The 13080-nt window shown below is 34.7% G+C and overlaps 1 protein-coding gene across 1 annotated transcript in view; it reads left to right on the top strand.

The window, feature by feature from the left end:
• LOC132488545 (ankyrin repeat domain-containing protein 26-like) overlaps positions 1-13080 on the top strand; it is a 114357-nt gene that overhangs the window by 69328 nt on the left and 31949 nt on the right. Inside the window, 6 exon segments of the mRNA XM_060096843.1 lie at positions 2040-2173; positions 4462-4632; positions 6439-6472; positions 6756-6897; positions 10161-10374; positions 12448-12631. Of these exon segments, the coding sequence (XP_059952826.1) occupies positions 2040-2173; positions 4462-4632; positions 6439-6472; positions 6756-6897; positions 10161-10374; positions 12448-12631 (879 nt within the window).

Below are 13080 nucleotides of genomic sequence, written 5' to 3'. Positions count from 1 at the left end.
ATGAAATGAAACACATGATTCAAATAAAAAGTCGTGATATTTCTGCTGTTACAAATACTTATAAGAAAACCAAACCAATACAAGACTGGTTCCAGAAGCCATTGCTTGCAGATAATTGCAGTGCTAATAACTATAAAAGCATGCAACCTGAATTAGAAAATGGGAGTTCTTCTCCACTGAATAGTAACAGAAGATCCAAAGTGTATCTAAATGAAGAATTACAGCAAGATATGCAAAGGCTTAAGAATGAGATAGGCATGTTACAAGTAGAGTTCCTGGCTTTCAGAAAAGAGAAAATTCAACTTCAAAAAGAGGTAGAGGTTCATTTGCTGCTACTTTGTTCTTTCTCTTTATCAATGATCTGATCCATTCTGATTTTCCACTTAGTAATAAAATGGGGTCAGCTAAATAGGTAATTGTGTAGAAATAGATTACTTCTGCCATCTAAATAATAGGAAACTATTTTCATGGCTTTTGTTCCTTAATCAACCTAAGTCTCTCTCTGTCAGTCTTTCATATGAACTGGGAAACTAATTTAGCTACATACCATGTGACCTTCTAAGCCAGAATTTCCACAAAAGGAAATTACTTAAGAAATATAATAGGCTAGGGTTTTGGGTTTTTTTTTAATCTATTGGGTTTTAAATATAAATTACACTCTATAGTATGGGAAGGAAGCAGTGACTGAAAGAAGGGACATAAACACGTATTCCTGCTAAACTAATCTCTTTATTGTGCTTTAGTGTATGAGATCTTCTTGCTTTACTCAATCGCTTGGCACTTAGAATTCCAACATGGCCACTTCAAGATATTTTTAATAACAAATACATGTACTCCCACATATTCTTTAGTCACCACTCTCAGATGTTTCTGTTGAGTCAGACCTTTACATTGTTTAATAAAATGTGGTAAGTTTTGACATGTATGATTTTATCATTTAGGTAGTATAAACCCTCAGCAAAAAAAATTCAGTATTTATCTCCAAAGGAGAAAACTGAGTTTTGACGTGCAGTGAGGTTTTTTTTCCTTCCAATAATCGATTTTTAAATTTGTTTGTTTGCTCTTTTGTGTAAGAGGTGCATTGACTGAGTTTTAAAGATAGACAAAAATCTGTAGATATTCTCCTTTAAAAGAAACTGAGATGAGCCCTACCCCCAACTGAGGCATTAAATTACTTTGCCAAAGTCACACGTTTAACTTATCTGATTAATCTGATGAATTCATTTGGTAATTTATCAGATTCAGTGTTACAGAATTGTATCATCTCTTTTGGTGCCATGAAATGATAGGAAATGCCACTTTAGGGGCTTTGGACAAATCATTGAACCTTTCTTGGTTTTATTCCCATTATTGGTAAATAGTGGGGCTAAAGTAGATAATTACTTCTATACCCTTTAGCTATAAAATTTCATGGTTATTGAATGTGAAATTGGGAGGCATTACTCATTTTCCAGAATTCCACACTAACTAACAATTCATCAATTTCACTCTACTCCTGTTTTTTGGTAAACTTTGGTTCATATATTTTAGTGAACACCGTCACTTTTTTGATATTCCCAGGATCCAAATGAAAAAAGAATTGTAAAAGGCAGTGGGGGAAGAATAGCTTCAGTGCAGAAAGAAGGATGTTTCCTTTTTGTTACTGAAGCACCAAGGTGTCCCATCCTCTAAATTTGGCTGTTTAATGCAAAATCCAGGTGGTAAAGACCAAAGAGGACAAATTTTGTGTCTTTGTCTCTTTATTTCTCTGTCTCTGCCATCAGACAGGGAGGAGTGGATGTGAATAGCTGCACCACATTAAGAAAGCCCTTTCTGAAATTTTTAAAATTTTATTTCTTTTCCTCAAACAGAAAGAAGCAGACTTTACAAAAATTTCAATGACTTGTAATTAAAAAAATTAAAGTAAGCACAAAACTATTTTTATTGCTTAAAGCCGGGGCAAACTCTGAGTCAAGTAATTAATGACAATGAAAAGGTCTTTATAATGAATAAGGTAATAACAATTATATGTAGTGTCAAACTTTCATTAAAGGTTGAAGAAGCACAAAAGTAGTGAAATGGAAGTATCAGAAAACATATATGATGCTGATGATAGTGGATTAATTCAACAGAGAAAGAGCAGAAAAACTAATAACCAACAGTTTCCTACCATGGAGAATGAAGATTCTGATAGGTAAGCCTATGTCAGTATTTAACAATAGATAATTGTTATTTTCCTATAAAACAAGTTCTCATTTGAGCTAATGTTCATGATTAACAAATTTTATATTTTACTAGGGTTATAGTTATTTCTAATACTCTTGTCCTTTAGCCTTAATACTAGAGTTAATTGGTTAACACAGCACCGTATTACAGTATTAGAGTATTCTGGATTTGACTGTATACTTACCTTTACCAGTGTGTTGTATATTTAAATATATTTTATGTTACTAATTAGCATCCTTTCAGCATTTCTTGTGAGGCAGGTCTAGTGGTGATGACCTCCCTCAGCTTTGCTTTGTTTGGGAAAGCCCTTATCTCTCCTTCATTTCTGAAAGACAACTTTTCTGGATAGAGTATTCTTGGTTGGCAGGTTTTTTCTTTTAGCACTTTGAATATGTCATCCTACTCTCTTGAAATCCATTGATAGACTTATGGGGGTTCCCTTATAATCTACAAGCCTCTTTACTTTTGTTGCTTTTAAGACTCTCTCTTTGTCTTTGATTTTTGACAGTTTTGTTATAATGTCTCCTGGCGAGGATTTCTTTAAGTTGAGTTTGTTTGGTGACCTATGAGCTTTAGGAACTTGGATATCCAAATCTCTCACCAGGTTTTGGAAGTTCTGAACCGTTTTTTCTTTAAATAAGCTTCTGCCAAATTCTCCCTATCTTCTCTTTCTGGAACTGCAATGATTTAGGAATTATTTCTTTTGATGGTTTCTGGTAATTCATGTAGGCTTTCTTCCCACTTTTTCATTCTTTTTTTCTTTATTCTCCTCTGACTGGATAATTTCAAAGCTCCTGTCTCTTAACTCACAGATTCTTTCTTCTGTTTGATCCATTCTGCTGTCAGTGCTCTTTATTGCATTTTTCCTTTCATTCATTGTATTCTTCAGCTCCAAAACTTCCATTTGGTTATTTTTTATTATTTCTATCTCTTTGTTAAACTCCTCATCTTGTTTGTGTATTACTTTCCTGATTTTATTGGGTTGTCTTTCTGTGTTTTCTTGTAGCTCACTGAGTTTCCTTAAAACTACTATTTTGAATTCTCTATCAGGTAGATTGCAGATCTCCATGTCTTTGGGATTTGTTACTGGAAAATTATTGTGATCTTTTGGTAGTGTCATGTTTTCTTGATTTTTTTTATGCTACTTGAAGTTTTGCATTGCTGTCTTTGAATTTGAAGTAGCAGTCACCTCTTCCAGTCTTTAATAACTGCCCTCTCCAATGTATCCCAACTTGCATTTTTTGGTTCCAGTGGTATGCTGGCACTTCTCTGCTGGAAACCTGGATTTCCACAAAGGCTCTCTCGTCTGTGGGTGATTGTCTAAGACAGTGTTTTCCAGGGGTTCCCTGGACATTGCTAAGAGTGGCTGGAGCCAGTTCATGGGCCATGCAGGGTCCACAGCTGGGCTGTGGTCTGTATGTCTGTTACCACTTGGGTGGGCAGGACTCTTCCCAGGTCCCTTGGTTTATGGTGCTGGATCCTGCAACTGCCACAAAGCCACTTTTGTCTGTGGATAGATGCCAAATTGTTGCTGGTGGTGGAGGGATACTATGAGGTACCTATTTTTCAGCCCTGATGCTGACATGACCCCAACATGTGGGTGTTTAAAAGTAAATTTTCCCCCCAAGGTATTTCCTTCAGTTCTTCTTTCGTGTTTTATGTACCTCATGTTATTTTTAAACATCATGCAAATTAAACATTATTATATATCAAAACAAAACAAAAATATATAGTAGAAATCTAATTATTACTCCCATGTCTAAGAGTCATTGCTTTTAGGCAGTGAACTCCAGCTTTTCATTGTAGCACTTGAGGTTCTTCAGAATGTCTTTCCAGACTCATCTCTCTGCTTCCTTCCATGTATTTTGTACTTTTCCTTCCAAGTTTCTAGGAAACACCTAGACTCCATGTGTCTAATCTTTGTGCTCACATTCTAATGACCAAGTAAAATGATTTTCTCCATTTTCTTTTCCTCATGACCTCCTCTGTTTATTTAACCTCTTCTGTAAAGCTTTCCTATGTTCACTTATAACTTTCATATGTAAACTCTTACATATCACATTGTATCATAATTGTGTATCTGTCTTTGAAGCAAGAATTTGTATTTGCTTGCATATGGTTGGTACTTCATAACTGTTTTGTGAACTAATAAATGACTTATGATGGGTAAGAGTTGGAATTTTACAAAAATTGGTTTTTTATTCTTTATCAGTAGAATTATTATAAAACATTGGCTTTTTAATGGATTTTTTAAAGTAGCGGTCCTGGCGTGCACATGAAGGAAGTAAAGAAAAATGAAAATGAAAAATGGACATCAAAAGAATGTGTGATTACACCAATGTTTGAGAAGGCTGATTCACTGAGTGGTGGTCTGCTACACATGAAGGATGACAGCAGTTCAAGTGGAGTAGATCAGGATGATGGCAGGTAAAATCTACAAATTCTTTTAGGTCAAGAAATATTAGCACTGAATACTTTTTCTGGAAATAGAACAGCATAATATAGTGTACAGGCCATGACAGGAGTATTCTCAACTATACCAGATGAACGCTGCTGAAAGGTTAAGATGAGGACGAGTGGCTTTGACCAGAAGTAGTTTCAATGAATATTCCCCATGGAAGCTGGACTGTAGTGAATAAGTATAAACGGCTCCTTAGGGAATATTTACTGGGAAAGGCAATAGAGAACTGGATGGTAACTGAAGAGGAATGTGGAGTTCAAGGGAGTTTCCTTTCTCTTTTTATGTTAAGATGGGAGTTTTTAGAGTATGTTTGTATGCTGTTGGAAATGAGCCAGTAGAGGATGCATTTATTCAGTTTAATCTTGTTTGCATGTCCAATATTAGAAAGCTTATTGATTGTATTACATTATCTTTAAAATATTATAGTAAACTAATTGTACATAATACTTCTATTCATGTATAGTTTTATGGTAAGGGCTTGTTCATTGATTTTGAAGTGTAATATTCTTATATAATTGAATATGCAGATGAGTACTTAAAAGTTATTCTATCATACATAGATTTTTAAAAATTATATAATCAAATTTACAAACATTTAGGCCATACTGAAAAGGATTTAATCATTCCTTGATAATTCTAGATGACAGTATCATCATGAGTGGCTATGGTTTTGTAAGGTACTCTAAAACAGGTTACGGTAACTTCATAGTGGTTTAGATTCCAGGGAAAAGGGTAAGATTTTGTTTATATTTGATAGGAAAAAAACTATTAACAATCTATCACAGATTATTACTTTTGGATTATAAAGTTCTAAATTACAAAAGTCATGCTTCCTATACCAAAAGTGTCATTAACACGTATTGTGCGCTAAGTATATGTTGAATGTATGAATAAACAGCTGAATGGGTGAATGAATGAATGGGTGAATGAAACCCTCATCAATGGGTTGATGAATTTCTTTACAAAAGCAAATCTTTATTGAAAATAGAATTCCAATATTGCCTGGGTCTAAAGTCTTTTTATTTTTGAAAAATATGTGTAAGATTCAGAAATTATTATTTATAGTTATAACTAGACATGGAATAACAATACAGATTCATTTGCTATCATATTACTTAAAAACACTTAAAAATAAATATTACCTTCTCATCATATTGTGAAACACAAGTGTTGAAGCCAGATTTCCTGGGTTTGAATTCTGAGTCAGCTGCTGATCTGCTGTATGGGCTTGGGCAAGTTACTTAGCCTTTCTGTGCTGCATTTCTTCCTGTGTAAAAAGGACCTAATGTATTACCTCTCTACCAGAATTGTTGTGAGGATTAAAATGCCTTTAAGACATGTAAGGTGCTTATAATAATGCATAGCAATTACATAGTAAGTCCTCGAAAAGCTAATATCATGATTATTAAAAAAGGGTTTCTTTCATATAGGACTTAATACTTTCCAAATAGGTTTTAGTGCCATAAAGTTAGTTTTTATTGAAAATGACGATAACAAAAAACCCTGGTATATTTCTTCCTATCAAATAATGCAAGTAACATTATGTTTTTCCTCTTCCTTTGATTGTCAGCTTAATCTAATTTAATGCTTTGTTAATATTATTATGGTGTATTTTCTTTGTCCTTTAATGTTACTCTTTCTATTTATCATTTAATCTCTTTTATAGAAAATTAATTACCAATGCAAATTTTATGTAAAAAACAATAGGTTTAGGTATTCTTTGTATTTTAAGTATTTAATATTTGCCTGAAAAGAATCGTTTGTTTTTTTAGGGCTACAAAGGAAACATCTAATGAAAAGAACAAGGTAGAGTAAAAAATTAATTATAAAAAATATTATCCTGTAGTAAAAAATTACTTTGTGAAAGGTATAGTGGAAAAATAGAAAATCTTCCTTTGTTGTAGAAACATTTACTTTGAAAAAATAACTTAGAAACACTGTTGATAAAATTATCCCTTTTATAAACATCTGTTCTTTTAAGAAGTATCTGTGTTTTTGCTTTAATAAAGAGATATTTATCACCTCTGTACACTTAGTATATTTTATAAGTATTTTGGGGACATTGTGAAATAGTATGTTTTATTTGTAGGTCAAAGAGCAAATTAATTCTATGGATGACCTTGATGACTTAACTCAGTCATCTGAAACAGCTTTGGAGGATTGCCAGATGCTTTACTCTAATTATAAGAATTCCATGTTGCTAATAGAACAACTTGGCATGGAGTGTAAAGGTAGGACCATGGTATAAATATGTATATTTTTGTGTATACTGTTGTAATATTTGGTAGAATTCACCAGTGTAGCCATTTGGGCCTGGAATTTTCTTTGTGGGAAGGTCTTTAAGTAGGACTTTAGTTTCTTTTTTAGATATAGGGCTATTTAGTTTATTTGTTCTTTTTGTTTTTTTTTTTTTTTTGCGGTACGCAGGCCTCTCGGTGCTGTGACCTCTCCCGTTGCGGAGCACAGGCTCCAATGCGCAGGCTCAGCGGCCATGGTTCATGGGCCCAGCCGCTCCATGGCATGTGGGATCTTCCTGGACCCGGGCATGAACCCGTGTCCCCTGCATCGGCAGGTGGACTCTCAACCCCTGCGCCACCAGGGAAGCCCTATTTGTTCTTTCTTGATTGAGCTTTGGTATATTCCCTCTTTCAAGGAATTCACCCACTTCATCTGAGTTGTCAAATTTATTTACATAATGTTCATAATATTACTCTGTCAGTCTTTTAATATCTATAGAATCTGTAATAATTTCTCATTACTCATTTCTGTGAAATTGGTAATTTGTGCCTTCTCTCTGTCTTTTTTTTTTCATTATCAGCCTGGCTAGAGGTTTATCACTTTTATTCATCTTCTGAACATATTTGGTTTCACTGTTTTTTTAAAAAATTATTTATTTATTTATTTATTTTTGGCTGTGTTGGGTCTTCATTGCTGTGCTCAGGCTTTCTCTAGTTGCGGCAAGCAGGGGCTACTCTTCATTCAGTGTGAGGGCTTCTCATTGCTGTGGCTTCTCTTGTTGTGGAGCATGGATTCTAGGTACATGGGCTTCAGTAGTTGTGGCACACGGGCTCAGTAGTTGTGGCTTGCGGATGGTAGAATGCAGGCTCAGTAGTTTTGGCACACAGGCTTAGTTGCTCTGCGGTATGTGGCATCTTCCTGGACCAGGAATCAAACCCGTGTCCCTTGCATTGGCAGGTGGATTCTTAACCATTGTGCCACCAGGGGAGTCCCTCATTGATTTTTCCATGTCTTTATTCTTTTGTTTGTTTTGTTTTTTCTCATTGATTTTTTTCTTTGATGTTTTTTATTTCCTTTCTTCTGCTTGCTTTGGGTTTACTTTGCTCTTTTTTTTAAAATATTTGTTTATTTATTTTAGTTTTGGCTGCGTTAGGTCTTAGTTGCAGCATGTGGTATCTTTTGTTGCAGCGCGTGGGCTTCTCTCTCTAGTTGTGGCATGTGGGCTCAGTATTTGTGACACTCCAAATGGGGTGTGGGCTCCAGCGTGTGTGGGCTCTGTAGTTGCGGCATGCCGGCTCTCTAGTTGTGGCTTGCGTGTTCAGTTGTTGCAGTGGGCGGGCTTAGTTGCCCCATGGCATGTGGGGTTTTAGTCCCCCGACCAGGGATCGAACCCGTGTCCCCTGGATTGGAAGGCAGATCCTTAACCACTGAACCATCAGGGAAGTCCCCTAATTTGCTCTTTTTCTGGATTTGTATGTTGGAAGCCAAGGTCATTGATTTGAGACCTTCTTTTCTAATACAGACATCCAGTGCTATAAATTTTCATGCAAGTAAGCAGCATTCCACAAATTGTAATATATTATGTTTTCATTTTTATTCAGTTCAAAATACTTTGTAATTCCTCTTTTCATTACCTCTTTAATCCAAGGATGATTTAGATGTGTGTTATTTAGTTTTCAAATATTGGAGTATTTTCCAGAAATATTTTTGTTCTTGATTTCCAGTTTGATTGCTTTGTGGTCAGAGAACATACTTTGTATGACTTAAATCCTTTTGACTTACTCCTTTATTTTATAACCCAGAATATAGTCTTTTGGTAAGTGTTCCATGGCTACTTGAAAAGAATGGTGGTGTTCAAGTCTACAATATCTTTGATGATTTTCTGCCTGCTCTTTCTATCACTTATTCATTGAGGGGTATTGAAATCTCAGACTGTAATTGTGGATTTGTCTATTTTTCTTTGCAGTTCTCTCAAGTTTTGCTTCATATATTTTGAAGTTACTAGGCGCATAAACGTTTAGGGTTGTTATGCTTCTTATTAATTGACACTCCTCATTATGAAATGACCTTGTTTGTTGCTGATAATGTTTTTTGCTCTGAAGTCTACTTTGTTTGGTATTAATATAGCCAGTCTAGCTTAGCTTTGTTTTGTCACATGTTAGTGTGGTATATCTTATTTCTAACCTTATTACAAATTTATGTCTGTATGTTTAAAGTGCATTTCTTATAGGTGGCATACAGTTGGGTCTTGCTTTTTGATCCAGTCTGAATATCTGCTTTTTCTTAAAAATTAATTTATTAATTAATTTATTTATTTTGGGCTGTGTTGGGTCTTCATTGCTACGCACAGGCTTTCTCTAGTTACGGCGAGTGGAGGCTACCCTTCGTTGTGGTGCACAGGTTTCTCATTGCGGTGGCTTCTCTTGCTGTGGAGCACAGGCTGTAGGCCCATGGGCTTCAGTAATTGTGGCATGTGGGCTCAGTCGTTGTGGCGCATGGGTTTAGTTGCTCCATGACGTGTGGGAGGACCAGGGCTCAAACCTGTGTCTCCTGCATTGGCAGGTGGGTTCCTGACCACTGCGCCACCAGTGAAGTCCCTGACAATCTGCTTTTTAATTGAGGTTTTCAGACCATTTTCACTTAATGTGATTATTGATACAGTAGGTATGAATCTGTCATTATGCTGTTTGATTTCTGTTTATTCCATCTGTTCTTTGTTCCCCTTTTCTTTTTCTGCCATCTTTTAGATTAATCAAGTAATTTTTATGATGTAGTTTTATTTCTTTTTTGTTTTTTTGTTTTATTAACTGTAACTCTTTTGTTTCACTATTTTAGTGGTTGCTTTAGGGTTTACAGTATTTTACTTAGGGTTATCACAGTCCACCTTCAAGTAATATTGTACCACATCATATATAGGATAAGAATATTACAAAATAGTTTACTGCCACTTCTTCTCTCCTTGCCAGATCCTCCTGTATTTGTGGGATTGTAGTTTTCATTAAGTTTAGAAAGTTGTTGGCCATTCTTTTCTTCAAATATTTTTTTTTCTGTTTCTTTCCTCCACCTCTTTGGGGCATTGTATATTTAGCCACTTGAATTCCTGGTCAGGGAATTAAGGTCCCGCATGCTGTGCGGCATGGCCCAAAAAAAAATGTATTTTTTTTGTTATGGATGAGTGAAGGTGAAAAGGCACAGTGCTTTTATACATAAAAATTACTCATATATTTTATTTCTATCTTGTTTATTCCTAATGCAGATTCTGTTAGCTTATTGAAAATTCAGGATGCAGTTCTTTCATATGAAAGATTAATAGAACTTAAAAAAGATCACTGTGAACTACTTACAGGAAAAAACAACAAAATGGAAAGTAAGGTTACTGGGCTACCAAAGGAGCTATCAGAAACAAAAGAAATGAAATCACAGTTAGAGCATCAAAAAGTGGAGTGGGAACAAGAGCTCTGCAGCTTGAGGTATTGAACGTCTTGGTTTTAAAGAAATATTTGAACTGTTTCTATTTACTGTAATACTACAGATGTGTATTTACTTTAATACTATGGGAATTTTTTTTTTTTTTTTTTGTGGTACGTGGGCCTCTCACTGTTGTGGCCTCTCCCGTTGTGGAGCAGAGGCTCTGGACGCGCATGCTCAGCGGCCATGGCTCACGGGCCCAGCCGCTCCACGGCATGTGGGATCTTCCTGGACCGGGGCACGAACCCTTGTCCCCTGCATCGGCAGGCGGACTCTCAACCACTGCGCCACCAGGGAAGCCCTACGGGAAGTTTTATACTTGCTAACTTACCTGCTGGGATTTTACAGGGGAGAAAACTTCATTAGTATTGTGGAGTGTGAAATTCTTGGAAATAATACAACAAGTTCTTAACAGTGGATACTTCTACTAATTATTTAATGTATATATTTCCAAATCATCATTTTCATGGCCATATAGAAGTCCTCCATACAAAGCCTCATTTTTTTGTAATCTCTCTTTTTTTTAATTTTATTTTTTTATACAGCAAGCTCTTATTAGTTATCCATTTTATACATATTAGTGTATACATGTCAATCCCAAGCTCCAAGTTCATCCCACCCCCCTTCTTTCCCCCCTTGGTGTCTATACGTTTGTTCTCTACATCTGTGTCTCTATTTCTGCCTTGCAAACCAGTTTACCTGTACCATTTTTCTAGATTCCACATATATGCGTTAATATATGATATTTGTTTTTCTCTTTCTGACTTACTTCACTCTGTATGACAGTCCCTAGATCCAACCACATCTCAACAAATGACCCAATTTTGTTCCTTTTTATGGCTGTGTAATACTCCATTGTATATATGTGCCACATCTTCTTTATCCATTCGTCTGTTGATGGGCATTTACATTGCTTCCATGACCTGGCTATTGTAAATAGTGCTTCAGTGAACATTGGGGTGCATGTGTCTTTTTGAATTATGGTCATTATTTTTTTTAGCAAATTGAATTTCAGTTATTTTTCATTTTTCTGTATTATATTTAATGCTACAAGGAATGTCTCTTCTATAAATTCATTTCTACATTTCTGATTATTTATTTGGAATAAATTCTTTAATATTGTGTTATTTGGTTAAAGTATGAGAACTTTTTATAAAGGTCTTTGATCCATGTTTCTAAATTGTTCTCCAGAAAGTTTATATTACTTTACACTCCCACCGACAGAAGTATGAAATGGCCATTTTTCTGAAGACAAAATTTTTAAAAACTTTATGTAGTTTTTTTCTTAACATATGCATGGATGAAATAAAAGGTAAAAATGGAAGGTGATTACTGATTAGTTTATTCAATATCTCTTTCATACAGAGATAAAATTAGTTCACAGGTTTGTGCTGAAAGCACAAAATACTCTCTAATTAATTAATATGGATCCTGCCTTACGGGATTTAAAATTATTTATTAAATAGATAATAAACAACAAGTTGAAAAGGTTGCAAAAGAAGAAACATAAAAAGTGTGGGGCAACAGATATTAGACTCCCTAGCCTAGTCTTGGATTATAGTATCTGAAGATATATGTTCTGTAAAAGTCATCTGCAGATTTTATCTGGCACTGTAAGTCATTTAGGGGTACCTGTAGTATTTTATGAAGTTGAAATTTTATTTCTAGTGAACTTATAAACTTGTTTCTAAACAACAGCTTCTCTTTTTAACTAGTAACTAAATTATCTGTCCTCAAGGAGGAGTAATTATGACAGTGTGGAAAACAGGGTAATTTTCGGCCTAACTTCACTGAATAATTTCAAAATTTCTTTCCTACACTATTCACCAGAGTTACTCTTGACTAAAACTTACTTAAGTGGCAGAATGTTTTTTCATTGCTACCTTTCAAGTATATATATCTTTATGAAGAGATTGAAGTGAGGAATTAAAAATATGAGACCTAGAAAGGAAAAAAAAAACTGGAGAACAGAAATTTCATTAGGATACTAAATCAGCGGGTGAAGAGCCAGATCATAAAATGAACTTTTTATTTTCTAACAAAACACATTTTAAGGTAAGCATATTTAACTGCAGATTCACCCTAAAACAAGAAAAAAAGAAGAGAAGAAATGCTGACAGGTTATATGAAAAAATTAGGGAGCAGTTAAGAAGAAAAGAAGAGCAATACAGTAAAGAAGTTGAAATGAAACAACAAGTTGAACTCACTCTCAGAGCACTAGACATGGAACTGAGGACTGTGAGAAATAATCTGAATCAGGTAAGTTAATCTTTGGTGAAAATTTCAAATTTTCAACAGTATTTCCTCAGTATTATTTGTAATATCTCTTTGATTTAATATATATTATTTAGGTTTAAAACAAATAAAAAGTGTTATCTCATCCTAAATATGAACTATGACATTTATAGCTTAAATTATTAATTTCTTGCCATTCTTAGCTTCTAATACATGCTCTGTGTATGTTTTCTGAATGGAGGAATGGAAGGTAAATTGAGCTTAATTATTAACATAATGATTGGCATTTTTGGTCCATTCGAAAGTAATATTCTTAATTCCAATCCATGTGTTAATTTTGGCTTTTCTATGTTAAAATACAGGGTAAATTGCCTTGAGACTGCGATGGAACTAGTTAAATGCTTTGTAAAAAGATTTTCTTTCACAATACTATATCTCCCTGTATTTTTGCTCTGTGATAAGTTTAGCAGTCA

Source organism: Mesoplodon densirostris, chromosome 4 (assembly GCF_025265405.1).
Source record: "Mesoplodon densirostris isolate mMesDen1 chromosome 4, mMesDen1 primary haplotype, whole genome shotgun sequence".
NCBI classification, from domain to species: domain Eukaryota; kingdom Metazoa; phylum Chordata; class Mammalia; order Artiodactyla; family Ziphiidae; genus Mesoplodon; species Mesoplodon densirostris.
Note: the sequence above shows the minus strand (reverse complement) of the source record. Positions and strands in the feature narration are given on the sequence as shown.